This window comes from Ananas comosus, linkage group 4 (assembly GCF_001540865.1).
Source record: "Ananas comosus cultivar F153 linkage group 4, ASM154086v1, whole genome shotgun sequence".
Classification (NCBI taxonomy): Eukaryota; Viridiplantae; Streptophyta; class Magnoliopsida; order Poales; family Bromeliaceae; genus Ananas; species Ananas comosus.
Genome location: NC_033624.1, coordinates 7,119,793 through 7,145,959, shown reverse-complemented (window position 1 = coordinate 7,145,959; position 26,167 = coordinate 7,119,793). Strand labels below are relative to the sequence as shown.

At 41.0% G+C, this 26,167-nt stretch overlaps 1 protein-coding gene across 2 annotated transcripts; it reads left to right on the top strand.

Annotated features, from left to right (window-relative positions):
- On the top strand, positions 1,731-15,121 carry LOC109708357. Of its 2 annotated transcripts, none has more exons than XM_020230064.1 (4): positions 1,731-2,003; positions 4,861-5,097; positions 14,242-14,330; positions 14,810-14,828. In XM_020230064.1, exons 1-3 carry the CDS (start codon positions 1,950-1,952, stop codon positions 14,296-14,298), a joined length of 348 nt encoding a protein of 115 aa, XP_020085653.1. In that variant the 5' UTR covers positions 1,731-1,949; the 3' UTR covers positions 14,299-14,330; positions 14,810-14,828. The 2 variants fall into 2 exon arrangements, with proteins under 2 accessions (XP_020085653.1, XP_020085652.1); XM_020230063.1 differs by lacking the exon at positions 14,810-14,828 and adding an exon at positions 14,954-15,121 and having other exon boundaries at positions 1,732-2,003.

Below are 26,167 nucleotides of genomic sequence, written 5' to 3'. Positions count from 1 at the left end.
GAGCGCGAGCGGGCGAGTGGGCGCGGGCACGCGGGCGCGAGTCGGCAAGGACGCTAGCCCGCGCAGGTGCGGCCTTTTTTTTGGCTTTTTTTCTTGTGGGACCTACTCCTCTCTCTCTCTTGCTTTTTTTTCTTTTCTAACTCTTTTTATTTTTTGAGTGTTGTGGGCCACATAAAAAAAATAAAATTTAAATTTAAAATTTGAATTTAAATTGAAATTTAAATTTTAAACCGAGTCTTTTCTTATTTTGATAGGTTGTGGGCCGCATATAGAAATTAAAATTTTGTATTAAAATTTTAAGTTTGAATTTAAATTTAAATTTAAATTTTAAATTTGAATTTTAAATTGAATTTTTATTTCAAACTTATATTTTTTATTTTGATTTTGATATTTCAATTTATAATTAGGCTAAATTACAGAAAATTTTCTGTCAAAATTCAATTTTTCACTTTACGCTCTTATCATTTAAAAACCTACACTTTGCCCCCTTGTAAAGTAAAAAATATTCATAGGGGGTATGGTGTGAACTGTGATGACAAAATGACCATTTTGTCTCTAACTATTTTGCCCCTCACCATGTTCACAGAAGAAAAGGCTAAGGGCATTTTTGGCATAAAAAAATATATAATAATGGTTTATAATCGGAACCCTAACAAATTACTAACGGCAGTGGGCGAAGTGAGCATTTTTTATTTTACAAGGGGGCAAAGTGTAAGTTTTTAAATGACAGAAAGGAAAAGTGAAAAATCGGATTTTGACAGAAAGGTTTTATGTAATTTAGCCTTATATTTAAAATTTATAAATATATGATTTGGAAATCAAAAGAAAAGCTCTCCTTATTCGGGGGATTTTGTGGATCCCATATTTTTTTTTCCTTTTTAATTGAGGGTCAATTTCATCGTTTGTCCCAACCTTAGCACCATTTTTACTTTAGTCGCTGATATTCTTTTTTTGGCAAATGTAATTTGGGATGTTTTCGAGTATGACTAAACACTGAACCCTAAATCGAACCAGATTAGATTTCGAGTTGTGGCCGCCGTTTGCTATGAGGCCTGTCTCGACGGTTTTTTCGGATAAGTCAATGGGTCGAATTTGGGTCGGGTTTTTAAAAATCCAAACCTGAACCCAAAAACTAAATTAAAATTCGTACCCGGACCCGAACCCGACGGGTTTTAAAAATTCATATCCATATCCATACCCGACCAAAAACCCGAAACCCGAACCCAGACCCGAACCCGGCAGGTTTTAAAAATTCATACCGTTGATTAAAGATCTAAGGGATAAAAATTATTAAATATTTTAATATTATATAAATAAATAAAAATAAATTTATGTATACATATAATTTATTTGGGTTCGGGTCGGGTTCGGGTTCGGATCGGGTAAATACAAAATCCATACCCGTATTTATATCCGTCGGATTTTTATTTCAATACTCATAATCGAATCTATATCCGTTTAGCTCGAATAAATTCGCCTCGTTCGAGTTCGGATTCGGATAATATTTTGGGTATTCATACCATTGACATCCCTAATCACTAGAGACAATTCTTTAGTAGGGGACTATTAAACGCTTAGCGAAGTCCAAACTGCGAAAACCGAAACTGCAGGAACTAATAGACCTGTACGCTTTCCAAACAAACAATTCTGTGGAGACTTCGAGAAAGAGCCAGAGAGATCAAGCTCGACGAGAGAGCACGCCTGTGAGTTCTTTTCTCCCTGCGTATCGTACCCCATTTCTCTTTTTCTTTCCCTCTTTCTTTTTATTTTTATCAGTTTCCTTTTTAGTGATTTTTGTTCCAAGAATCCATAGCACGTTTACTTGTTGGGAGAAAACTCTTTTATCTGGCTTTGGTTCAGTTCCTACCATCATCCAATCGATTTATGGCACAATTGCGGAAATCTCTAGGGTCAGTCCATTAGGGCTTCTTAGGGCTCAATCCTAGAGCATGGCCCCTTTTTCATTCCGGAGTGATCACCGAGGAATGACAAAATTTCAGCTGGTAGAATAAGTTCTTTTTAGTCGTTTTGATGATATGTTATTAAATTACCCTGGAAACAAGTCAGGGAAACAACAAAGTTAGGGCTTCTTTGATACTCTTGCCGTTTCCTTATTTTTTATAAACCAAAATTTCATATGATTGGATGTCTCTCATCATTTAGTAGCTTGCAATTCAGCATGGTTATTAAAAAAAAAAAAGAAAAAAGAAAAAAAAAGTTCAGCTAATTATTTTTATTTTTATTTTTATTTTTTTTGTTTTCCCTCTTGGTGCAGAAAATGCTGGTAGATGTATGGTTTGCAATCAGCAAGGCATCCACCTGCACACTCTATTGCGTAAAATTTGTGTTTATCGAAAATAAAATGAAAAAATGGCAAAAATAGAGAAGAAAGCCATTTGTAATTGCTGTGCTTTTCCCAAATCATGAACTCTTTCACTATTATTCCGGGAGGTCATAATCTCCATACACAGAATGTAACACATTGTTTCAGCATATGGAGAAATCAGCACCTGAACCTGGCCTATAGACTAACCAATGCCGGAAATCCTTATGTTGTTTGAAAATAGCTGTTGGTGTGTACTGGAGCAGATATAAACCACAAGAGCCTCGTCGAGGAGTATGTGATTCAGTTTTAAATTGTTGCTGCTTTTAGATAACATGCTAGACTAGCCTAGGCAGTAATTTTTCTGACTTAGACGCACCAAACTCTCTACTAGAATAGACTGCTAGTTCCCCATAGATTAGTTGAACCACCTTGGGATCCTAGTGCATTACAATTCCGTTGCTATTCAAGTAGGAGCTGCTCTAGCTGAATATTTTATGAACCACGAATGCATTCTTTGGTAATTTATGATGATATTTTAAGATGAAAGAAGATAAAACCATTTCTCTGGACTCTTTTTCAAATTCAGCATCCGAGTTGGTCAGTAGAGACAGATGGTTAATCAAAGAATTCCTTTTCCGAAATCGAATTTAAATCAGGGCCATCTTCGATCCAAAAGAAAAGACATAGGTCATTTCTAACTAGGTTTCAAACATCAATTTGTCCCTTTATTCGATTCTTCAATTTTCCAACTACTAGTTAGCCATCACAGTAGGCAACCACCTGCATGCCTAAATCAACTCAAGCATCTCTCCTAGAACTGCCTAGTGCTATCCTTAGCTCTTTTCTTTTTCTTGGAAGGAAGTTGTGAATTGTGGGTATTCCTTTAGCAAGATTGGAAAGCTTTCTCCTTTTTCTTGTTGGCTTCTTTAATGTTACCATGAATTACAATTCTAGGTCAGACACTGACTTCATAATTTTAGGTCAATTATTTGAGTTTGAATGACAGTAAAAGGGTCTTATTATGATTAAAAAAAAAAAAAAGGCTCAACAAGTGGCATCATTATTTCATCTATGCTACTTTTTGTTGCTAATTGATAATTAATTGCCTAGGATGCTCTCTATTGGTCTAATAAAGTGGATATGGATTTGGAAATACTAGTATAAAGTTATAAATCCAGATGGATTGTATTACTCTTTAGTGAAAAACATACACCCAACAAGCTGACGAAGCAAACAAATGCAACAAAAAACAACTATGAATAATCAGATAAGCAAATATACCAATGTATAAGCTATTGGTGGAAAGATATATTGTTGCATGGTTATACCTGGTCACAACTTTGGTATCATGATCCGCTTGAAGTACTTATTACAGTGCTGGAAGTAGTTTCTAAAAGTTGATTCAATCGTACTTATGTTGATACTAGTCAACATAGATTCACTTCAAAAATGCTTGGAATTCAATAGGCAGCATCTGTTCTTTTATGCTGACGTATGATCACGAACTGTGAGTATCAAGTGGCATCTCATGGCTTTATCTCCGAGTATGAAGGGAAGGAAGAGCTTCATCACTAAATCGTTGCTATTAAAACCTGAAGCTACTAAAGCTATGAACCTCTTTTTTCTTTATTACAGTTTGAAATGTGTTTCTTGATTCTCAATTGCTAGTCAATAAGGGCTTGTTTGGATCTCAGAACAAGTTATTTGGTATTAACTTGTGCGCTATGGGGATTTTCTTTTTTATTGTAATTTAGTAGTTAGCTTTTAGTTCTTTGCAATGTACGCCAATCATGATTTTTGTGAGGATGATATATTCCATCTGGAAGATGATTTATAATATCTGGGAAGAAGGACCTTGAGCCCTAATATAAAAATTACTGCATTTCCTTGAATAAACCAAAGATTTTCATGAATCCAATCAAGCCCTAAATTCTTTGACAGAAGTGTATAATGCTGTTTATCTACCTCTTGCAGAGTTTTATTCTTGGCATTTTTATTCTGTCAAGTTCACCATTAGAGAAGATTTTCCATTTTTGATATCTAACCTTTCTGCATGGTAACTTGTCCTAAGTTCAGTCTAACCACACTGGACGTATTACAGAGATGCTGTCCAAGAAAGCTGTAGCAATCTTTTTTTTTTTCTAATTAAATTTCCTGAACAGCTTTTGGCTGAACTTAGAAGCAGAAACTTCAAATTCTTTTTCTATTTGGGGCCTAGAAGCTCATTAACTTTTCAAATCCAGCCGAAAGGTCTAAACATTTTACTTACTAAGTGCCAGACTTTGATTTTTTTTTTTTCCCCTAGAGCTGTCTCAAAAATCTGGAGTGCTTAATTTGGTGCACTTGACATACAAATGGCAGAACATGTGAAATGCTAATAATAATTATGACTTTACACATAAGAATGATGTTATCTCCATTTCTTTGGGATTGATATGAATATTGGTAAATGCGGTGCTAATAATGGTTCTACTGCTATATTGTTTTTTATGAGGCTTCAGAATATGTAACATCTTTTGGTTGGCTGTACGCAGGTCCTGCCAAATATGGATCAGATGGATCAAGATGAGGGTCATAATAACCTCAATCTGACCAAAGGTGAACTTAGAAAGCCTAAAAATTTGAGCAGATGGGCTAAAACTCAAAATGAGGACAAGAGAGCTGCTGTTCATGACGAAATAGCAAGAGTCAACCAGCTACCATCCAACAGTAGCTATGCGGTACACCGCATGAGGGTGCTAAACAAGCTTCTACAACTGATGTCGATCCAAGTAAGGAAAAAAAAATCTTTTTTCATTCTTAAACTCACAATATTTCTTTGGTGCATAAACATATTATTGTAATCCTGCCATATCAGATTTCCAATCTGTTTATGTCAATACTTTTTTATTATTAGGATCATTAGGCGTTTAATATTATATCACAGAGATTAAGCCAGTTTTAATCTGATATGTGTGCATTGGTTGGCAAAAATGATCTTCAGGAGTCAAATCTAGTAGGAAGAAATATTTCATGCTTTAAATTTGGCTGACAATTATGCTCTGATGCCGTTCAAAACTTTCAAATTTTACATGCATATTGCTATACTGTTCAAAAAGAAGTATGCTGCTGCAGAATATCTTGTGTTATAGGAAATTCTGGTCCAATTTTGGGGTACTTTTTAGTTGTTTGGTAAATGAAAACCAAAGTCAAATGTTTAATTTTTTTTTTTATTTCAATCCGGACAAACCATGCTTCTTTCTTGCTTGTGTTTGTCCATTGCAGCTTTTATGCCATGTTAACTTTTACGTGAGTCTCCATCAATCAATAACGAGAAAAATATCAACTTATAACTGGAAAATTGATACTAGTCCCAAGTATTTTAATTTTTCTTTTCTGCATTATAGAAATTGTGGATGGTAGAATTTGTTCTGATAATTCTTGATGTGTTGGTGGAGTATGATTTGTTGGTATTGTAAGTTACGAGGAGCCTTAGGATCTATCTAGATATTATCAAACACTTAGAGTGGGGTGAATAGGTGAATAGGCCAAAAACACAATCTCAATGTGATAAAAATAAATGCGTGGAAAATAAAATAGCACACCGAAATTTACGTGGAAAAACTCCAACTCGGAGTAAAAAACCCACGGGACCAACACGCGATAACAATCTACTAAGAAATAAAAGATTACAAGGTGATTACTGAATCCACGGACTCAAACCTCTCTTTTATCTTCTCTGGATCTCGCGCACACCAACGGGTTGTCCACGCCCCACGTCCGAATCTACGAACACAACGTTCCGAATCCACGAAACGTCCACACTTCGAATCCACGAAGCTTTGATGACGCCGAATCCACGACGCTGACTCGAATCCACGAGCGCACTCCGTTCGGAGCAATATGAGCAAGGTTGGTGATGATTTATTGCTTAGATGATCATGAAAGAACCGTAGAAGATGTTTCTAAGCAATAGCCGGATCAATTCTCCATGAAGAACGAGAAATTAGGGTTTCAAGAATTGATCCGATAGAAACTTGTTGTTGGAGATAAGAAAGAGAGCACCCGACAAGTTTCTAGGGCTCCAAAAATCTATTCTATGCTTAGCCACCTTTTAGAAACACCCCCACATCTTATTTATAGGTTTATAAGACATTAGGAATAGATTAGGATTGAAAAAACCATATTTGAAAACTCATGTCGGGTTCAGGGTTCGAACCTTGCTTTCAGGGTCCGGACTCTGCCTGCCAGGGACCTGACCTTGACAGTGTCACGCCCTGGACATCAGCGGAAGCTCACAGTTACGTGCACAGACCTGCCGTGTACACCAAACAACCACAATATACACAAGGCGTCTACAAGGAGAATGAACAATTCCAGATCGTAACAAGGCTATCAGAGCAAATAGTGTAAAACTACTAATATTTATCATAAGGAGATCCACAAATACAACTAAAACCAAGTATCAGACTAAAACTCTAAAACAAATACATAATACATTATTTCCATAAATATAAAAAGGAATGATGACATCGGGTCCATCTAAAGTATCTCCGTATGGCTTTAGCTAGTCGCCAACCCCTTGCCGCGATCCCTAGCCTTTCCCGCTATGGAAGGCTCTGTAAAAACAACAACAAAGAGGGCATGAGAACTATTAACCAATAGTTCCCAGTGGGTAAGCCGCCGAGAGTGGCGAAGTACACTACTAGGTCAACTGAGGCATAAGTATAAAACAGTAAATGAGCAGAGTAAATGGAATGCTAACAGGAATACTTAAATATACTATGCCTCTATCAGATATGTCTTAATAAGTTTTATATACATATATCAATTCATATGAATGGATGCTTTAGTCATGCTAGTCAGCAGTTTAATCAACTACATGTCATGTTATATGCAAAATATCATTATGTTTACTAGCTAAGGACATCATGTAGTTATTTCTACACTAACAAGAGTGTATACTTTCAAATACTGTCATTATACTACTAATTAATAGAGAAGTCAACCCTTTAGTATGCTTACTACTAGATATACTTGATCAATGACATAAAGTATCCTTATTACTATGTCCATCTAAAGTTAAAGTAACTCATCATAACCCAATTCATAATAGACTTACACAGGGTGAAGTCATAGCCGCGCCGTGCCTAATGGCCCCGTGGAAGTCAACACTACCCACGGCAATCCACTTCGGCGCTCAGTTCGTACATGAGCGAGCAATCTGTCGCTAAGCTACTCCGGAGTGCTGGCTTGGGGGGCGCGACCCCCACAAGCGGGTGCGAATGAGCGTAATGGCATGCAAGCTGTAATCCACAGTATAGGTATCCCCACTTCATCAAGTCTCTGACATGGAACCTCACTCGACACGAGGTCGATACCATAGTACCAAATCATAAGTCACTATCAACTATCTGTTGACATATTTCTACTAATAGCTAGTATATCTCAGACTAGTCTATACTTTACTTCATAATGGGCTATACCCACACACTCTCACATAGAGTTCTCTCACTACTTCCTATGCATAAGGGAAGTAGTTTTCTAAAGTTATGTTCAATGACTCGTGGCACATAATCTATAGTTCGACATCATTCTTACTACTTGGGTAAACAAGAAATCAACAATTATTTCTACTTGATCACACAAGTAATTCTCATATCCCTTTCTAGTTATTTACTAGATTACATTTAATAGAATAACCTTCAAGTTATATCGTAATGTCAACTTCTAGTTACTTAACTAAATCAACACCATAACATGAAATTAGGCCAGTTCGATTCATGTGAAAGTAGGAATCAACAGTTTAACATAAGTAGATACAACTTTCTATGAAGTACTCTTCACATGATCCTTATACAAGTCCTTCGATGTAACCAATATATGCTCAAGTTCGGATTCTTAACTAGATTATATCAAAACTCGAAGGTTATAATAGTTTTAACAGCATAAATATGAAAACAGCACCAACTTGTCAACACCAGTATATAAACATTATCTAAGATACTTTTATATGATTCCATATAACATATAAATAGCCTCATTATGCAAGATGAACTACTAGTTCTAGTACCATGTATACTACATGTAATTTGCGTAATTTCACTTAAAGTACATCATTCCCTTGTTGTCTAATAGAACCAAATGATACTTTCTCGACTATAAAGAGGTTTCCATTATGTCCAACATAAAATGCATAATTATGTATGCCCAATTCATTCGAACAATCTATATTCCCATGAATATGCAATAATTCCGATTCTAAATGTCCAAGATGACATAGCGGGAATTCACCCATTTCGGGAAGGTCAAACCCACCGATATGTTGATAATTCTACAATTGGAGGTAACCCGAAGCTTCCAAATGCCCTAGGTTTAGACTAAGGCTAAACCTTCACTTCCATGCAGGTTGAAATATTCCAAATTAGCTCATAATAGCCACCAATTCAGCTCAACTGGATCTGATTTCCTGCTGCAAACCAGTTGAGATCATGTATCCAAACTGCATCTAAACTATAAAACTATAACTATTACATCTAACTAACAAGCTCATAGGTGATATACCTTCCAATAGCTCCAATTGAGCCTTTTTCCCCTGGTTTCGAATTGCTGACTCGCAGCAAAACCAATTTCAAAAGTCACTATATTCCACTCGAAGTACTTTTACCACCTGCTAGGAACCATTATACATAACTCCATCAATACCATTGCTATTGTCTCAAAACTAGTAAGTATAGTTGCGAATTTACCTTGTTCAACTCCAACTCAGTTTTAACTGAGTAAAGATTGAAGAATCATGGCCCAAAATACCTCTGCTACAGCTTCTACAAGCTGTCCAAAATCAGCTGGCAGCAAATAAGTAAAACAAGTTCAAACTCCATCACTCAAGCTTCAATCTAGAGAGAAGTTGCCTTACCTCACAGAGTTTCAACTCAGTTCCTGCTGAGTTAAGGTGAAAGAAACATAGTCAAACATCAATTCCCAAGCTTCAAAAGCCATCCCCCAAGTCTCCAAACCAGCTTGTAGCAAGAGAGGGAGAAAAAACTAACTCAAATCCACTAGTTTTCCATCTCCAAATGGAGGACCTAGAGAGAGAAAGAGAGAAGGTATCCCTTACCTTATCCTCAGCTTCAGAAGGATAAGAACAAGCCCAGGGGTCGACCAGAGTTGATAAGGATAGGTTTAGAAGGTGAAAAGACCAAAATAGCCTCAGCCCCGCAGCTACTGCTGTGCTGTGTACCGGTACAGAATCATGCTTGTACCGGTACATTGTACAAAATGCTGAATCTGCATTTTACAATGCACTTTCAACCTTCTGACGATTCGATCACTCTTTTTTTACTCATCCAAAGCCTTACTTCCATTCTTTAGAAGCTGTGGGTTAGCTTCGATTACCCAGTCCACTCTCCAAACTTTATAATCGGCCGAATTCAGAATACTACATTTAACTAGTGCATTTACAATGCACTTTTCCATTTCCCACTACTTGCTTGCCCCAATAACCTGCCGAAACCTCTCAACAATTCATCACAAGTTGTAGAATAGTTCCATTTACTATTCCAACACTCGAACTTCGCAATTTGCCGAAGTTCAGTGTACTACAGACAGCCTACCGGCGAAGAAGGCTTACGGGGTCCGGACCTTGTTTCTAGGGTCCGGATCCTGAAACTTGAAAAACTCGATTTTGATTATTTTATTAATTTAAACTCATTCTAATGTCTTCCAAACACTTGTAAATGTTTATAAATCACCATCAACATAATTTAAACTTACCGAGCATTGTGGATTCATGTTTTAGGTCTTCGAGTTTTCGATCTTCGTCTCTTCTTCTTTAAATCTTCAAGACTCCGACTTACTCACAAAATATGCCGACTTAAAATCCGTAACAGATAATGGAAAAACCTAGGAGGTCAAATAAAATTTAAGAGTCTTTCACTATTTGCTTTAGATTGTTGAGGGGAATCAATTTTACTGATACAAATTAACATCTATTCATTTCTATGTTATACAACCTTTTAATCCGTAGGAGGCAAAGTTAGTACATATATCACTACGATGACTTCTGCGACTTCGAGATAGAAATATGCTATTTTTTCTACGTCTAGATTCATTGATAGTTAACATTTCTAGAGATTTCTTTTGATTAATATCAACTTTTAATGAGTTTGAAGTTTTAGATTCTTGTATTCTTCCTCTCTTCCCTATATTCTCCTAGCTATCAAACTTTGACTATTAGCTATAAGTCGGGATAACAATGGATACAAATACCAGAAATTTTACCCAAATTCGAACCCGAACAAGGTGCATTTAACTGATGTTAAACAGGGGTGGCTTTGGTTATGGGTACAGGAAAACTAAAACTTGACAGTTTTGGGTTTGGTTACAGTTTTTGCTTGTACTTGAACTGAACCTAAACCCTAACCCAAACCCAAACCTGAAACCAATTTTATATTATATATGTATATTCATTATTCCACTTATATGAACCAACCTATAGCAATTCCTTTTTCCAAATCCTAATTCCCAATTTTCTATTGTGAACCCCTGCCAAAATCCCTCTCCCTCCAAAATCCCACTACCTCCTCTCCCCTTATTCACCTCTTCTGTCGTGCCCCGACCTTATCCCCCTCTTTAGCCGCCGTTGCGCCCTGCCATTCATCCATTTCTTCTACCATTACTGCCTGCTCCCTCTCCCCCTCCTGGACAGTAACCCTGTCTTCCTTATTGACAATGACACCCGCTTCCATATTGGGTCTACGCTGCTGACTTCTTCTATCGCGAATAGGGTGTGTTTAACCGATGCTAAGCAAGAATGACTTTGGTTATGGATATAAGAAAATGAAAACCCAAAGATTTCGGGTTTAGTTATGGTCTATATATAATGGACGTGGCTATAGGTCTCGTGTGTCTGTGTCAGACACTCACGTGTTCAAGTTGGACTCGTGTGCCATGGATGCGCATCGATGGCACATCCCATTAAAATATATATGTATTTTTTTATGCATATATAATGGAAGATGATAAATGTTTTGGTTTTTTGATGAATGCATGCAAGCTTTTTTTTGGACGATACAAATAAATAATGTATGGTGGAAAATTTCTTTTCTTAAAATATGTGAACTATCAATGAGAATTTTATTGACTTTTATTCGTATGAGAAATATAGCCATTTTTTTCAAAAATTAATATTTTATATATAATAATTATATATCATTACATTAATAATATTATATTTTATTATTCGTGTCCTTGTCCTAATTTTTTTGAAACTGTCGAGTTGCCGTCTCCTAGTCGTGTCGTGTCCTTTATCTCCTGTCCGTGTCTGTGGCCCCTAAGCTGCGGTTTTTGCTTGCACCCGAACCTAAACCTGAATATGAAACAGGTTTTATATATATATATATACTAATATAATAGTATAAGAATTAGAGCGAGAAGAAGAGAGAGAGAGAGAGAGAGAAATCAGGTTATGGTGCTTGTAAAGCACTAAGCACTTGGTGGTGTAAATATTTACCGTTTATCTACGCATTTGATCATTTTCCCCGTTAAATTATACTATTCAACAACCACCCACTCATCCTAGGGACTGCATATCATCCTAACAACAATCGCCTTAATCAATGGCAAAAATCTACAAGCCCAATAACTGGTACTTGTTAAAAGTAGGAGGCTTCATTAACACACATCACACACACACACACACACACACCACACAAACCCCACACACCAACACACACACATATATAATATATATAAGTATATTATATATATATATATATATATATATCCACTTATATGAACCAACCTGCTGTGAACCTTTTTCCGAAATTCTAATTCCTAGTTTCCTACTATAAACTCTTGCCACAATACGCCATTGCACCTCGCCCCTCATCCCTATTTTCCATTGTTAGTGCCTCCTTGCCCTCCCCCCTGGCTAGTAACCTCGTCTTTTTCGTTGACGACACTCACGCCTCTTGCTTTGTCGTCTACCTCGCTGACTTCTTCCGTTGTGACCTCCTTCCGCTCTGACTTTGACTCACCCCGCCTTGGCCCTTTCCGTCTGCCTTCTTGCTCTATTGCCTCTTCTTCCTCTTGCTGCCTGTTAGTTTCTTTGTAGGGTCAACTGCATCTTCCTTCCTTATCCTTATCTCTTTGTCCTCTCATTTTTAATTACTTATATTTAAATTGATCTGGTTTGATTTTTTTTGAAAAAAAAGTTGGATAAAGACAGGTTGTTTTTGTGTAGGATTAATGCTATTTTGGTAGGCATTGAGGAATGGGAAAATCACATATTCCTAGTTGTATAAATTGCTAATAAATAAATATTATGTGTTTTGGGTAAATTTTGTTTTATACCTGGTTTCTTATGCAAGTTCATGGTTCGAGTTTGAAACATTATGAAAATAGGGTAACTTGACTGATTATGAAAAAAAGCTGAATTATTTCAGGTTCAGGTTTCCCCTTTTTTGTCGATTTTGTTTTTGGGTATGAAATTTCAAAACCCGACAGTTTCGGGTTCAGTTTCGATTGCCGGGTTTGGTTTTGGATTTTTGAAAAACTGCCCTGAATTCGACTGTTGACATCTCTAGCTGTAGGTAGTTAATTATTGGTGGCAAACAAGTGGAGAAAAGTGGTTGTCTCGCATGCTTGTAGTGATTTCGTGGATGCTGTTAGTTATGCTCTCATCCCCTTGCTCGGATCCTGTTAGTAATGCCCAACATATACACACTTTTCCATCAACCTTGTTTTGGTTTTGGTTGCTGTCGGTAATCGATATCATGTTTGACAGCTCCTCTTTTCTCCCAATTGGATGGACAATTGTCTTATGCTTTCTACCATGTAACCTAATTGAACACCCATTTGCTCCTGATTGATTGTGCCACCTCACTTTATGACTCAAAAGTTCCTCTTTCTATTGTTCAATCTGATTTTGTTCAGGAGATTTCACTGATTTCTAGTCTGCTGACCTCTATGTAGATAGCTGTTTGGGAAAATCTGTCAAATATCTATCGCAGCGCTTTCATATTTCAATTATGCTTTACACAAGCTCTATAAACAATCATTTTTCAATTATGATTGTTTGCCTTATTATTAATTAGCCGTCAATCCACATGTTGTGCAGTTCAGATTTGATTTGGCGTTATGATATATAAATAGTTGGCATAAGTTGCACATTCTAATAAAGAGAGAAGCCAGATATAATGATACAAACAGTTAAAAATTAGATGAAATACCATTCAAATTCTTAGTTTATTACTGGATACATCTTATATTGGGTTGAGAGAGGCGAAATTTATGACAATGTCAATTTATGATGAAGGACTGGTGCATGTTCAACTACTGGTGCCATACCAAACACACTTTAACCTCTCCGTAGTTCTTAATTGTTACTTTTGATTGAAGGAACAACGGAAAATAAAGAGAAAAGCATGAAGGGTAATATGACATTATGAAATATTGCTCGGAGAACATGTAATCCATAAATGTTAACCTTGTACTAAACATGCACTAAACATTAGAAGCACTTCATGAGATCTAAATGAATGTGAAAGGGCTGTCGACCCTGCATATTTCACTCCACCTCCTGTTCTACCGGGCAAATCTGGGACAACTTCTTTCTGTCTCTACTTTTAGGTATGTTGTACTATGGTAACTACAATTAAATGGTTGTTAGTACTAAACCACCATAACTACAGTGCTAAGTTACTTCGTTATGTTGTTCTCCTCTTAGAATCCAACCGTGGCACCTTTAAATAGAGTTTGTGGTATTTGAGGTCTGGGGGAGCTTACTGGCTGTCCCCAAAAGAAGAACAAAAACAGACCGGATATACTAAATAATTCTCACTCCAAATCTCTAGGATAATTGCATGGAAATTGAAATATCTAATTTATATGCAATGGAGCCTTATTCTTTTGCTTTTGTTTTTCTTTCTTTGCAGAGGACCGTCGCCCAAGATGAGGAGTTGGAGCTCCTCTTTGCAAGCCTTAATATCTAATGCTGATCTAAGCCAGCTTTTTCGATGCATAGGTAAGCTAGAATTTGGTTTTACTTTTTACCTTAGGTTGGTGCGGTAATGTCACTTAAAAAGTTATCGGTGCTCGTAGCTGCCTACTTCTTTGTTCTCCCATGGCATCAGATCCAAGTCATCCTAGCAAATGTTATCTATATTGCCATTTACATTGTTTATCTTGCGAAGCTCCTAGAATGATAAATCTTACTCTTGTGAGGCAAAAACCCAGTTGTGTGCAGGCAAGGAAACTGCTTTTGAGCTTTCATCTTCTGCTTCTATTATTATTTTATGTAGAATAATTTGTCAGTATGTACTGCACCAAGTTATAATAGAAATGGTTTGCTGTAGAAATGCTCTACTCTTTTCCAACTGTTTTTTTTTAAAAAAAAAAAAAAAAAACTGGGCTTGTAAATATATGCATCTCTTTATTCCAACGTTTCCTCTTTTCTTTTACTTATCTGGTATTTTTAGTTGCTTTAGATATTATCTCATGTAGATGCTTATTGGAACTTCCTTTCGAGCTTGCCGTGAGTGAATCTTTTCCTCGGCAATTCTGGAATAGGCAATGACGCTAAAGTTTCTTCTTCTTCTTCTTCTTTTTTTTTTTTTTTTTTTTTTTTTTTTTTTTTTTTTTTTTCAGTCCTCATTTTCGAGATAAAGAAGGCATGGTGTTGTACTAATTCTGTAGCTTCTGATCTCCTAGCGGTTTGTAATTTCCTAGTGGTTTTGAAAAGTCAAATGATTGAACACGGTTTATGTACGTGATAATTATTCTATTCTATTTAGAGGTGAGCACATTTTTATGGTATCGTTTGATTCGGATGTAAATAAGAACCGTCTATCTTTGAAAGAAATAGGTAAACATTTAGGTGTAAGTAGGAGTTAAATAAGTTTTTGTTTGGATAAAAATTAGATTATTATCGGGTATAAAAACAAATAATGTTTGAATGAATAAAGTGGGATGAGAAGAAGAGTGATTGATTAGTTATGAATTCAGAACGACAAGAATACCCTTTTTTTAAACCCAATTTAAAAATAAATATTATTTCTAAATAAATTAAATAAATATTTTGTACCAAAAAAATTGAAATCAAATTATCAAAATTAGATGTAATTAATGTTATCTAAAGTTTTAGTACAATCATGTATCGAAATTATAATATATTGCAAAATTAGCATATATATTTATTTTTTGAGAGATAGACAGCACGCTACCCGCTTCGTTTATTTCATTTAGAAATAAACTTAGCTAGAAATGTGAATCAACTAGGATTCGAATTTGGGTCTCGGTACCAATCACCAAGTCCTTTGCCACTTGCTCTAGGGACGGTCGGTTAGCATATATATATATATATATATATATAGAGCAGGGCTGCTGTGCTCTCAGGAGCACGGAGGCCTCCGTGCTCCTGAGCCGTTTTCGATGATGGAATTTTCGAATCGACGATCGGCTCCGTTAGACTTGATCTAGCGCATTTGAAGTTTCTAGAAAATAATTTTTGCGATTTTTCGGGTATGCATTTAAGCTATGACTTGAAAGGATTCAAATCATAATTGTTATGGTTGATATCTGCCTTTGGCAAGTTTAACGGCTACCTGCTTAGAAGTATCAAAGCAGATGAAATTTTGATAGAATTCTTTTATACATCGTCACAACAGATCTATATTTTCTGATCGAAATTTTTATATCTGACACTTTTTATAGGATTTTGTATGTCAGCCTGTAAGATGTTATGATTTGAATCCCTTATGTACACACTGGACCTTTGCAATTGCGAAGGGTTCGACGTGCTTTCGAGGCTGTGTTGACTGAGACAATTCAGTTATTTCTGGTGGCGCCGTTGACATGATGTTCCGAGCCTTGGCTCGACATCCGAGAAGACATGAGAGTTTAACAGCCGTAGCACGCAAACCCGAAATCGGATTTTTGGTTAGCTTCTCGGGTTGCTTGCAGAGGCTGTATCTGTACTGTGTCTGGGTAGTGATGGCCTGTATCGTACAGCATGCTTTGGCGCCGCTTCTCAGCCACCCCGAGGCCTCGGCTCGGCGGGTTTCGCAGAAGGCATCTGGTAACCGGTAGCGGGGAATGTACCGCCGTCACGCATGCAGATACTGTGGCGTTGAACATGCAGTGGGTTTTTCGCCGTCTGTGGCGACATCTCTTTATAATACACCCACGCCCTAGGCGCTCGCCCTGAGCTTTGGCGACGATGCAGCGAGGAAGATGGAAGGAGGCCTTCACAGCCTCCCTCTCCATTATCTTTGATTTTGCTTGTAGGTTTTTAGAAGATTAAATCCCTTTTTGCTCTTTTTGTGGTTTTGGAGGCCTTTATTCCAATCATTGGAGCTTGGGTTTGGAGCTTGTTGGTAGAGAGATTCTGTGACCTTGAGGCTTTTTGAACCTATAGTTGGAAGGTCTTCTAGAGGTTGTGCTTTATTCTTTTCCTCTATACTTTGTTGTTTTTGATGACTTTGTAGGTAGATCAACCTAGCACAATGGGATTTTAGGGTTTTATTATGGCAATTTTTCGTTTCTAAGTGCTTTATGAAGCTCAATGTGTTCCGATTAGAAACCTTCCTCATTAGGTTAGATGGAAGGGTCTAAGCATCTCTTTATGGTAGCATAGGAAGAGAATTTCTAGTCTTGAGGTTGAGTTTAGCCCCATTTGCTGAGAATATGCTTAATGTTTGAGCTATTGGCGGCTCTCCGGGCTCGTTGGAGATGACCACTCTTTTGGGCATGTTCCTAGACGGTGCCCTAGAAAGCTTGGTAGAAGAACCCTCCGTTGGAGCAAACGAAAACTCTGTTGTCTGTCGGTGCGTAGTTGACCTAGCACTGTTGATTATGAGAAAATCTCATATTGGTGATCGTGCCTTGTTACCTTATAAATTATGCATTTCATTTAAATGTTAGAATTATTGATTTGTTAGAATGCTTAAAGTGCATAAGTTACTATATGTAATGAATTTTTGAGACCTCTAGTGTAGTTAGAGAGTTGGTGCGGAAGATCTTGTTGCAATTTACGCATTCTATATGAGGTTTAATTTCATGGTTCTAGAGAGATAAATGAGTTATGATTCATGCGTATAAAGCAGTAAGTTTATTGGGACATGCAAGGTTGAACAGTTGCACAATTTGTAGCATCGAAACGCCTTGTGGATATATCGTGCAATTGTGTGAGAGCTATGGTCATCAAGCGGCATTGAGCTCAGGAACTTGTGAGAATCCTAGTGGCAGGCATTAGGGATTTGGAAAACATGTGGCAACATCAAATTGCTAGTGTCCATCAAGGCCACTAGCGTGCAAGGCTTTGAACTTCACCTTGTGACTTTAGACTAGATCTTCGGGATCATAGTTATGATACCAGATGGGTCTTTAGAGCATGAGGATTGGTATTGAGACTGGTGGACTATGCTTGGCTTGCCATTTGGGTGACTCATTCGCACAGCTTGCTGAGGTCGTCCCTCAAGCGGCACTCCGGAGTTTACTGCTGCAGTTGACTTACTTTGATCGCGTCGTGCAGGTATATGAAGAACCTACGGCGTCCGAGTTGGGAACAGACACATTCCAAGAGTAGAATGTCGGGCTACCACAGGCACTTTAGGCGGCACAAGCTGACTACTTGGTAAGTCCCTATTTGGAAATGGAAATCGACACAAATGGGTTAGGATGAGATGATCACTATCAAGATAGACTTTAAGTGTTGGGTTTACTTTACATGACTTTTACATAGTGTGAGTACGGTGTGCTATACGTGGTTGCCATATTGAACATACAACGATTATGTATTGACAAAGGGTTACAACATTAAACTTAGCGTGATGGGAGCTTAATTGTAATATAGAATAGATGTACATTTTGTTGCATCAATTGCTTATTTGAGACACAGTAGACTAGCATTTCATTTATGCTTCCTTTCAGCAGTTTATGTATATGCTCCTTATTGCCTTTTATTATTATCGTTACTTACCCTTGTTTTTGGGGCCTAGTGGAGCAAGAGCTGAGGTCAGTAATTGCCCACTGGGAACTATAAATTATAGTTCTCACGCCCTCTTTTTCTCGATGTTTTTCAGAGCCTTCCACTCAGGGAGAGGCCAGGGATCGCGGAAAGGGTATCGCCTCGGGCTAGCGTGCTTACCGAGGGATCGTCGATAGGTGGTCTACCTCTCGTGTTATCTTTTTGTGAGAGGTTGAGAGTTGTACCCGTATATGTATAGAGACCACCATTTTTGTGCTAGAGACAGATATTGTACTACTTATGATTTCCTTTATTGTCTATCCTTATCTCCTTACTTGGGTGTAGATGTTAGAACTATATTTGCTCTGATATCATTAGTTACTAGTTATTTCACTTCTTCTACTTGTTTTATTACTTGCTTTTACTTCCGCTTTTATTGTAGACGCCTTATATGTGTTGACATATGGCGGGTCTGGGCACGCTACCGGGAGGGCCTCCGCCGGTCCCGGGGCGTGACAATTTAATTTGGTATCAGAGCCTAGGGTTGAGTCTTAGTGGACCTAGCGAACCTTAGGCTGGTTGGACTATAGAAAATAGGCCGTGAGAGACGAGGTCTATTTAACTCGTGAGCGAAAGTATTATAATTGGGTTATGACAACTCTAAAAAGTTAGAGTTTGATCGGAGCGTATGGCTTCTAACTTCGCGGAGGGTTACGTTGGCGGCCGACAACGTAACATCGGGAGTTAGTAGTGAAGGACACTTCCTTACTTTCGCATGATTTGGGGTTTTATTTATTTGAGCGGGGATGCGATAGCGTGGGTTACTAACTTGCGCTTTTATGCTTTGTAGTGACGATGCCGATTACACGCTCCCAGTCTGCCGGGGCGGATGATGCGGCACACCCCGAGGAGGTTGAGACCTCCGCTACTTCCGGATCTAGTGAGGTCCGTGACTTGAGGGCCCAGCTTGCGGTCCTCACTGATCTCTTGGCGCAGCAGACGGCAGCGGCGCAGCGACAGGCTGAGGTAGCTCAGCGGCAGGAGGCGCGGATGAAGCATCTCGAGGACCTCCTACTTCAGCAGGCGGCAGCTTCGAGGGAGACCCAGGGTCCCACACCGCCAGCACCCGTGGTGGACGTCGCTCCGAGGGCGCAGTCCCCCGCGCCCAGTTCCTCACGTGCGGCACCGGCGACCGCACCCCGGGAGGAGGTAGTTGCGGCATTACTAGTTCAGAGACCGGCCACGGGAGCAGTTTTCCCCGTGATGGCCGAGGGAGCCGAGCGGGATAGACTCATGGAGCGCCTCAGCGAGTTCAGGAGGTGCAGCCCGAGGACGTTCGATGGCGAGAACGTCGACCACTGGATCGTCGAGAAGTGGTTGATGCACATGGAGAAGCTCTTCAGGGACACCTTCGTGGAGGAGCGGGACAGAGTTTGGCTCGCCACTCACTTTCTGGATGGCGAGGCCTACCGTTGGTGGTTGGACATCCAGGACAACCCCAGCACCGACTTGGCAGCGATCTCCTGGACGCGATTCAAGGAGCTTCTTCTGGCGCACTACTTCCCTACTAGCGTCAAGAGGAAGATGGAGCAGGACTTGCGCAGCTTGCGCCAGGATGAGCGGTCTGTGGCCGAGTACGAGAGAGAGTTCTCTCGATTACTCCATTGTGTGCCTTATGTAGTGCGGGATGACGAGGACAAGGCCCGCATTTTCGAGCGCGGTTTGCGGCCTTCTATCTTCCGGTTGGTGCAGTCTTCCAACCTCCAGACCTACCGAGAGGTTGTGGATCGAGCTTTGATTGTGGAGGCCGGAGCAGCAGACCTTCAGGAGCGACGCGAGGCCCTAGATAAGGGCAAGGGCAAGAGGCCAGCGGCTGAGGGTGCGAGTCAGACGCACTCACGGAGGCCGCCGAGGCATCCCAGGAGCAGGAGCCAGTCGCGAGGACGTGGCCAGTCTACCCAGCGATGAGGACCCGATCGTCGCCAGGCTCCCCGCTGCGTGATCTGTGGTGGCCCTCATTACCCACGACAGTGTACACGCAGCCGGGGCAGGTGCTTCTTGTGTGGCCAGGAGGGCCACTTCCAGTCGGACTGCCCGAGGAGTCCATTGCCAGCGCCATCTGCGGCATCTGCACCAGCATCGCCAGGTCCCAGCCAGGGGACATCTTCTGCGCATCANTTTGCTCTGATATCATTAGTTACTAGTTATTTCACTTCTTCTACTTGTTCTATTACTTGCTTTTACTTCCGCTTTTATTGTAGACGCCTTATATGTGTTGACATATGGCGGGTCTGGGCACGCTACCGGGAGGGCCTCCGCCGGTCCCGGGGCGTGACATCCGTAGCCCACCGTCGCCGCCGGCGACGAAGAAGAAGTGTTTCTCGGGGACGAGAAGCACACCGACAAGAAGGGGAGAAAACTCCGGCGAGGGCGGTGGCTGTGATAGTGGGCAAAGGAGAGATCGTGACAAAAAAAAATTATTAAAAAATAAAAATAAAAAAATATTTTTTTTCTCCATAGAAGATCGAAAATTATATAAGAAGGAAGAAAAAATAATGAATTGCACTGTTAAAATAATGTTACGCTATTTTAAAAAAATTTTGCATTATTTTAAATAAACGTTGTACTCTTTGAGACAGAAGTTACACTCTTTGGAATCAGATTTACATTCTTTAGGATGAAGTTGCACTATTTAGGTGGAATTTACATTTTCTTTTTTCTTCTTCTTCTTCCAATTTACACTATTTTTTTTTTCTTCCACTTCTTTCTTCTCCTTCTCCTCCTTGAGTGTCCCCACCGCTCTCATCAAATCCCTCTGCTCCTCCTCCTCCGCCGCCGTCGACCAACACAACAACAACAACAACAACAACAACAACGACCGCGTGCTATCCATGCTCGTCACCGTCGGCGCCGTGCCCACCCTCCTCGACGTCCCCAACTCAGCCGCTATGAACGTCGCTGACATCCCCGGCAGCGTCGGCGAGCTGTTGGAGCCCGCACTGGGGAGGGTGCGCATGGCACTGAGCTGGCCATGGAAGAGTGGGGTGAGGATTGGGAGGAATTTCGGGAGCTTGGGGGTGGTCATCATCATGACATCCTTGAGCACCTCCTTGATCTCGCGAATGTGGGGCTCAAGGACCCTAGCCCCGAAGTAGATGTATGCCAGGATGCTGCAGACGGTCAGGTAGCACTCAACCATCACTTGTGCGGCGCCTAGCGGGACTAATGCTCGTGGAGGCGTGCAAGGTGAGGGGCAATGGCCGAGTCGCGGATCCACTCGAAGCTACGGACGCGGGCTACAACAGCTCGTCGACGCCGTCGAGGCTGCCGGTGACATTTTGTCACGCCCCGGGGCCCCTTTGGATTTAAAATCTAATGCGGAAGTGCCCAAATTTTTTTTTTTTTTTGAAAATCCTGACCCCTAGGGTATGCCAGATCCGCCACAAATACAGGGAGTCCACTGTTCACACGGACAGAGTATACAACCACCACATATGAACATCCATATATCCATACACCATTTACATCCATATTTATTTCATCATAAATTTTCATAAATCCACATCTATCAGTTTAAAATGTTTCCTACTTGAAAACTCGTTTTAAAACCCTAAGTCATGAAAATCAAGAAAACTTTTTTTAAAAAAACCGTTTCCCACACGAAAACTTTTTCCTTTTAAAACTCGCTACCACGGAGGGTAGAAAACTATTTTCAATTTACAAAAATTTCAAATCCTTATTACATTCACGAAGATCCAAATATTCAATTTACATAAAATACTGAACCATAAATGATGTCTAAGTTATTTATTTAAAGAAACTGAGTTTAAAGTTTAAACCAATGGACGGGTTCGAAAGCTCTACCGAACCGCTAAGTACGCTCCTCACGAACCGTCCCACTAGGACCCGCAACATCACCTATAATGGAGGTCGGGGGTGAGAACATGTAAATATGTCTCCCCTCCCAGTGGGTACCGCAAGCTGACGAAGGCGAAGGGTACTCACCAGTTAAGGAGAATAAACAAATGTATGGGTAAGTGTAATACAGTAGCAACAATAACAAATGAACGAGATATATATATATATATATATATATATATATATATATATATATATATATATATATATATATATATATATATATATATATATATATGAACAACTACCGCTACTGTATATATGTATCAACTGGATGACAAGTCCAAAAATACCCAATCTGAAACCTATGCTCTATTGGTCAGCACCGCAGACCTCAAGCTGTGCCTGGTTGGTCCGCACTGTATACCTCATGCTGTGCTCTATTGGTCCGCACCGCAAACCTTAAGCTGTCACTCTACCTGCATATAACCCAAGGTAGCCTATGGACTCACGGGTTGGCACCTACAACTACTTTTCCGGAAAAGAACATCCTCTTGCGGCGGATCAGACCGCTGGTGTTCGTGAAATGCGTACAAGTATCCGGCGATCAATACTGATATACTCAATAGTCAACCGTCAGCAACTAGCCGACAATCCTACCCCTCATGGTATACTGACCGTATAGGTTATTGAACCGTAAGGAATACAAGTACCGACCACTCAGGTCAACTAGGATGGAACAACTAAACATTCTTCCGAAGATATACAAGTACCGACCACTAATGTCAACTAACATATATACACAAGGACAGACAATAGGTCACAAGGATGTTACGTCTCGTATCGGTATAATCCAAAACTAGCCGCCGGCCCCTAGCCGGCAATCCTATCCCTCAGGGTACACCGATTTCATAGGTCATCAAGTAGTCTAACCGACCAAGTAGGTCACAATAACAGATGCAGTAAACCGACCGAATAGGTTACAGATACGGGATACAAGAACCGACCAACTAGATCACGATGACAAATGCAATAAACCGACCGAATGAGTCACAGATACGGGATATCAGAATCGACCAACTAGGTCACGGATCCACAACCAATCATAAACCAGCTCTACTTCTACTCATAATACTGGACATGCAAACAACCAAGTAGAGCGTAACAAGGATAACAAAGATGCTAGGCTCAACATAATATTTATGCAAAGTGATAATAGGAAAACAAGGGTAAGAAGATGTCACAGAGTGTGCACCACTGTATCAACTTCGGGTCGAAGTACCTACCTGTAAGAATAGCGTGCCTGTCTCCCGACTGTGGAAGATCGTCAACCGGACCTACGGAAGGTCCACCGGGTTAGTATCTAACCCACAAATAAGAAACACTAAACGCACAACCCCACAATTAAACCCACGGAAATCGGTTTCCCAAAACCGATTACCGTAACTCGCCGGAAGTCCTGAAAATTGCACCGGGACTCTGCCGGGACCCACAAACTATCATGAAACTCATCGACTCGTGCCACGAGTCACCCGCTGCCACTAAACACAATGTTTTGTGTGACCTGGCAGCAGACACATCTCCTCACTTCGAAACGATTATTGTCGGATAATCATTTCAAACTGGTTTCCCGGAAGTGTCAAATTCGACACCGGAACCCACCGTCGCTCATAAGTTGTTTTCGAACCCTCGAACGACGCGGGTGACCAGCCAACACGACTCAGCGACAACACAATTTATCGCGAGGCATCGTCAGAAGAAGTTCGATCCGAAATCGCATTCCGTCGGCGGATTTCGCCGAAAAGCGCACCGGAAATCAGCTTCCGATTTCTGAAAAGGCCTGGGGCCTTGGACAACCAGTCCAAAGGTCACTCGCAGTCCGTACACGCTGCCAACAGCTCCCTAAACATACAATTGCATAAAAACCCCCGCAACTACATAAAATTATATAATTTTATGTGATTTTTGGGGTTTTACGGCCCGACAGTACAAACCGAGGACCTTCTAGCCTGGACGAAATACTCGCTGATAGGTCTCGATGAGCTGGAGGCCGTGCTCACACTTTGGAGCACGGCCGGCCACTGTGGTGAGCGCGCGAGCGACATGAAATTTCAGCAAAACAGCGCACACAGCGCCTAAACAACGTTTAATAAGCAAACCGGGGCACTGATCTAGGGCACGGCCGGCGGCGGCCGGGCGGCGGGCGCGCCAGCGGTAGGCAGGTGTGTGCGATGAAGGGAGGCCGGGGCGCGCGTCAGCCGGTGGCAGAAGGCGGCGGCGACGATGGGCATTAATGCCCTAGCCGCGCGGTTGATGGAGAGCCTGGCTCCAGCCCGGCCGGCAGGGGCCTCAGGCGGCAGGCGCGCCGGTGGCAACCAGGTGCTGCCGACCGGGGATGACAAGGTCTCACACCAGCCGGCAGCAGGAGGCGACGGTAGCGGCGCTGGGAGAGGCTGCGCCCACACACACTTGGCCTCGGGCACACGAGGTAGCGGCGGCCGGGTGGCGGCCGAGGGAGCTCAAGTGACGACGGCGTGGGGTCTTCAAAGGCCGGAGGGAGGCGGCGCGACCAGTCCCATGCGGCGGCGGTGCGAGGGAAGGGAAGCTTAGCTGCCTCAATCCAAGCCTGCACAAGCTGGTCGCGAGCTTCCTAGACCGGCCATGTCGGCGCGCGGGGGCGGCGGGGAGGTTGCTGGAGGTCGGGGCACAGCCAAGGGAGGGAGACCGAGGGTGAGAGCCCTCCCGGTTGTTCTCTGGCAGAGTTAGAAGAAGGTGGTGGAGAGGGAGGAGAAGTCTTTTCCGGCAGCTGGCGGCGTGCGCAGGCGGTCGGGCGAGCACAACTAGGGCAGAGGAAAGAGAGGGAGGTGGCTGGGGGCTCGATTGAAGAAGAGGGAGGCTTAGGGTTAGGGTTTGCATAGAGAAACCATAAGTTGTCCTTTTTATGCAACTGATATTTTGCACAAAAGTCCTCTATAGTTGATTGTTTTCAAATAAGTCCCTCACAGCGCGTGTATTTTGCGTGAACGTACCCTCATGTCCGATCTCACATGATTCGGTACATAAAATGTTATGACTTTTGTGAAGTTTCCGATTTGCCACTTTCGACCCCTTCCCTATCATCATGCAATATCCGGCGATCCGTTCATCGGATTTTCGAATGTATTATGCCAGCACGTTCAGCACGACCAAGTTATCGAATCCACAATTTTGTTTCATTTGATTTGGTCACCTATTCACGAGGAAAGCCATCATCTCTCCGATTCTCCAAAACTATCTTTGTGATAAAAACTCTTTTTCTCAAAAACCGCATATCAAAACTGAATTCCGTCAATGCCATTGGGTCCAGGATAGTCGAACCGTCAAAAACAAGCTATTGGATCACTATGAACGGAGTTCGATACAGACTAGAAGCCATATCCACTCATTGGCTTCTCCGAAAAACCGAAGTAACTATTCACTTTAAGTGATTAGTAAAGATCGTGTAACTTTTCCATCCTAACTCATTTTCTCCTGAAACTTGACGAGTGCTTATGTAATTAAATTACACACAAAAACATCGTCAACAGAGAGTTTAGCTACACAGTTAAATTCTCAGTCCTTACACATTTGCAGCAGCCGAGTCGGAGACATCGAAGAGGGTGGGCACGGCGCCGACGGTGACGAGCATGGATAGCACACGGGCGTTGTTGTTGTTGTTGTTGTTGTTGTGTTGGTCGGCGACAGCGGCAAAGGAGTAGAGGGATTTGATGAGGGCGGTGGGGACACTCAGTGTAATACACTAAACCTTAGCAAACTGCGAAGTTCGACTGTGGGATTGGTGTTTGGAACTATTTCACGTATTTTAAAGAGTGTAGAGGGGTTTTCGGCAAATTGGTGGAGCAAGTGGAAGGTTAAATGCACAAAAGTGCATTGCTACTGCCAATTTGCAGAATCTGCATTGTTGTACCGGTACAAAGTTAATGTTGTACCGGTACAACCAGCACCAGCACCAGCATCTGCGTGGCTTTGAGGATTTTTTGGTCTTTTGCTTTGAGCTT

What these genes read in the sequence shown, in the direction of transcription:
- LOC109708357 (XM_020230063.1), top strand. Translation starts at nt 1,950, where the DNA reads ATGGCCCCTTTTTCATTCCGGAGTGATCACCGAGGAATGACAAAATTT. An exon ending in GAATGACAAAATTTCAGCTG is followed by an intron (nt 2,004 to 4,860) that starts GTAGAATAAGTT and finishes GGCTGTACGCAG; the next exon opens with GTCCTGCCAAATATGGATCA. An exon ending in TACAACTGATGTCGATCCAA is followed by an intron (nt 5,098 to 14,241) that starts GTAAGGAAAAAA and finishes CTTTCTTTGCAG; the next exon opens with AGGACCGTCGCCCAAGATGA.